The sequence below is a fragment of the Rosa chinensis genome, chromosome 1, assembly GCF_002994745.2.
Source record: "Rosa chinensis cultivar Old Blush chromosome 1, RchiOBHm-V2, whole genome shotgun sequence".
Lineage (NCBI taxonomy): Eukaryota > Viridiplantae > Streptophyta > Magnoliopsida > Rosales > Rosaceae > Rosa > Rosa chinensis.
The window spans coordinates 36816193-36819812 of NC_037088.1; the positions used below are offsets into that span (position 1 = coordinate 36816193).

General features: G+C 40.8%; 1 protein-coding gene across 1 annotated transcript; it reads right to left on the reverse strand.

Annotated features, from left to right (window-relative positions):
• Window positions 1-1302: 1302 nt before the first annotated feature.
• On the reverse strand, window positions 1303-2123 carry LOC112165999. The gene is made up of 2 exons (XM_024302744.1): window positions 1799-2123; window positions 1303-1715 (listed from the first exon to the last, which is right to left on the reverse strand). Exons 1-2 carry the CDS (start codon window positions 2121-2123, stop codon window positions 1303-1305), a joined length of 738 nt encoding a protein of 245 aa, XP_024158512.1.
• Between the last annotated feature and the right edge of the window lie 1497 nt (window positions 2124-3620).

Sequence of the window (3620 nt, forward strand, 5' to 3'; positions counted from 1 at the left end):
ACAAAATTAAAGCATTTCAATTAGCAAACCAAGTCATATACCAGAAACACCTGCCCTCACCATATTTTGGGAACTTTCTCCCTCATCCGTGTTGAGCTTCCTCTTCTTGATATCGACAGCTGAAGTCTTCTTTCCCTTACTTGGCAAATGTCTTTGATAGGTTGTCATATTGTGACCTTCTTGGCCACATATTGTGACCTTCTCGGCCACAGTTGCTACACTTAAGGGATCTTTATATTCTTCCAATTTTTCCAGTACCATTGATGACCACCTCTGAAACATCCTTAATCCTTTTTGTCTTCGGCCTATCAGGCTGCCTTGTATATTGTGGAGGTAGGATACTTGGACCATCACCCTTGGACCACATGTCCATGGTATTAACTGGCTGAATGAGGTGACTGTAGATACTCATGTACGTCTTCTTGAGATAGCAAGGAGCAATGTAGTCATCGGGTTCAGCCCTCATGCCATTAATTGCACAAATGGCATGTTTGCAAGGGATGCCGGTTAAGTCCCATCTTCGGCAAGTGCAAGTCCTCAAGTTAGTGTCCACAACATTTTTGGTGCCATCAATATTCTCAATCCCAGATTTGCCACCACCATTGAATGTTGGGATGCAATCCTCCACAGCTTTCACCTTATTCTTCTCAATGATATTCCTTGCTTTGGGGCATACATTTCCATGGTAAGCCTCCATTTTGTCCCTTCGAGTATGAATCCTCCTCATTAGCTTCAATCTTATCTCTTCTAATATAGTGACAGGGGGCTTGCCCCTTGCGTCCAAGATCAATGCATTGAAACTCTCACAACCATTGTTGATGAGCATGTCACAATCATAACCAGCAGGGAAGTATGCCCTTGACCAATGTTTTTGGGGCCTCTCGGGCTCTGCAAAAAAAAAAAAAAGATATTCATGCATACAAAGTCAGAAGTCAGAACCAATTAGTCCACAGAAAACTAAAATACACTAAAATACTAAGTCAAGACATTTATCGAGAACACATCACCTGACAACCATTTATAAGCATCCATATCAAGGGTCTTCATCTCCTCCATCTCCTTCTGAAACTAAGGCAAAGTGGTTGCCTTTGCACACTTCCACATCTGATCTTTCATAACTTTTCCAAGAAACTTCTTGGTGATGTTAGTCGACAAATGTCTTGCACAAATCTTGATCTGTGCAGATGGAACCACCTCTTGTAATGCAGGTTTCAAACCTTTTTGCTTATCACTTATGAATATCCAACCTCTACCATTATTCTCACAGCTCAGATCCTTGCACAACAACTATAAAAACCAAATTCAAGAGTCCTTTGTCTCCAACTCAACCGTTGCATAAACAACAACCCATGAAGTGTTGTTAGCATCAATTCCGACAGCAGTTAGCAGTTGGCCACCAAAACATGTCTTCAAATGAGCTCCATCCAAACCAATCAATGATCTGCAACCTGCCTTGAATCCATTCTTCAAAGCTCCCAAGCAAATGTACAACCTCTTGAAAACAGGTGCCTTCTCGGAGTTGCTGAAGTTACAAACCAAGTCAATTGTGGTTCCTGGATCAGCCCTTTGAAGTTCCTTCCCATAATCAGCCAGCCTTGCATACTGCTCCTTGATGCCCCCTTCTACTTCTAACAATGCAGCTCTCTTTGCTCTATAGGCCATACTTTTGGAAACACCTGCCCTAATGCTTGCTGACATAGTCTTAGCCAAATTCTCTACATTATCAAACAACAGTGAATCAGTTTAAAAAGTGAAACAGAACCAACAATTTGTGTCTAAAATTGTTTCGAATGTATACCTGGTTTTGTGGCTTCATTAAGAGCAATTTGATCCTTGAACTTGGCTGTTAAGTATTTCTGCGTCACCATGCTATTGTTAAACTTTCTATAGCAGTTATGCATGGGATTGTACCTCTTTATCATCAAGGTACTTTCATGCTGCATCTTGGAAGCAAACAACTCAAAAGGACAGTTGTTTTCCTTGCAGACCACCCTCAACCTTATCTTATCATTATTTATGTAGACATACTTCCACCCTCCTTGGATTGCCTTCTCCCTCAATGCATCCCTCAAAATCTGTATAGTTGCAAATTGCATCTTTAAACAGAAATTGGGCTTCTTCATATCTGTGCTTGGGTTGAATTATATACCAACTTCCTCCAACTCCCCATCTGAATTAATTGCATATTGCGTCCTTTCTTCATCAGAATCATCAACCCTATACATATCCTCATCATCATCATCATCCCCCATATCAGGTGTAGTAGACTCTAAACCACTAGTACCACTACTTCCTACCCCTGAACCCTTACCCTTAGTAGCCTCATCTAACTGGGCTTCCTCCAACCAGTCCTCCTCATCAGTACCATAATGCTTGTAGTCTTCGTTATCAAATTGTGGATCATAATCACCATATGTACTACTATCCCCATCCTCACTCAACTCTTTCGGCTCAATCTCGAAAGATTGAAGATAATCCATATCATCTATCAGTTTGTCACTGCACTGCACACCACCTGAACTGCTAGTCCCTACAGTACCACTGCCAGTTACCCCACCTGAACTACACGGTACACCAAATCCAGGATACTCCAACAGCAATGGTTTTTTAACTAACCTTTCATCCACTAGTTTACCTTTACCCTTGTCTTTTGCATCTCCTCTAGCAACACAACTTCCTTGAGTAGGACACACGTCATCAATTTCTTTAAAAATCACCCCCTTGCTTCTGCTTGGTCTAAGCTCAGCTGGCAGCTCCTTGAAGACACAACTTGGAGGCTTCTTAGGCTCATCAGGCAGCTCCTCTATCACCACACTGCTGCCTTGACTAAATAAGAAGTCCTCCTATATGTAGATGTCCTCATCATCTTCCTCAAAAACACCCTTAACCTCCATGTGATCCAAGTATAGTGTAATTATCCTAACCAGGGGCACTGCCCTACACATTGTCACAACATCACCGTCGGATTCCAGTCTGGTCAATGGATTATGCTCATCACCCACCCTATACCAGTAGTCAATTTTCTGATCAGAATAGCCTTGATTAAGCTACCTAACCATGTTATCAACTTCTACTAAGGACATCCTGTTCTTGTCTACGTTATCATAGAAGTCAACATTCCATCCTACATAGTCATTGTTTAGTATGCAGCCTCTATGAAAAACTTTCATGGTGAAATAGTCGGGGTGAGCTGCAAAACAGTGAATGATAATCAATTAGCATGCACGCAAAAAAAGATAATCCAACTACTTATTATACTTGGCCATAAAGAGGTAAACGCCAAACATATCCCTTTATAGCCATATAGGACCACTAGCCCACAAATTGGACCACAACCAACAATTCCACTATCACTGCAATATTAAAAGCAGTTGCACTTTCTACTTTCAACCTTGACAAAACTAACAATATTAAAATCCAACCAACCCATTTTAATAAGACAATAACCATGGTTATCCATTCTGCAGCTAAAGTCATGCATACAAAGAAATTTTCATACCCAAAATCCCTAGACCCAAAATCCAGAAACCAATAAAGAAATAAACACCAATTTTAAAATTACCAAACCCTAGAACTCGAAACCCTAACCAAAAGTTTAAAACCCAAAAATTTTTAAGACG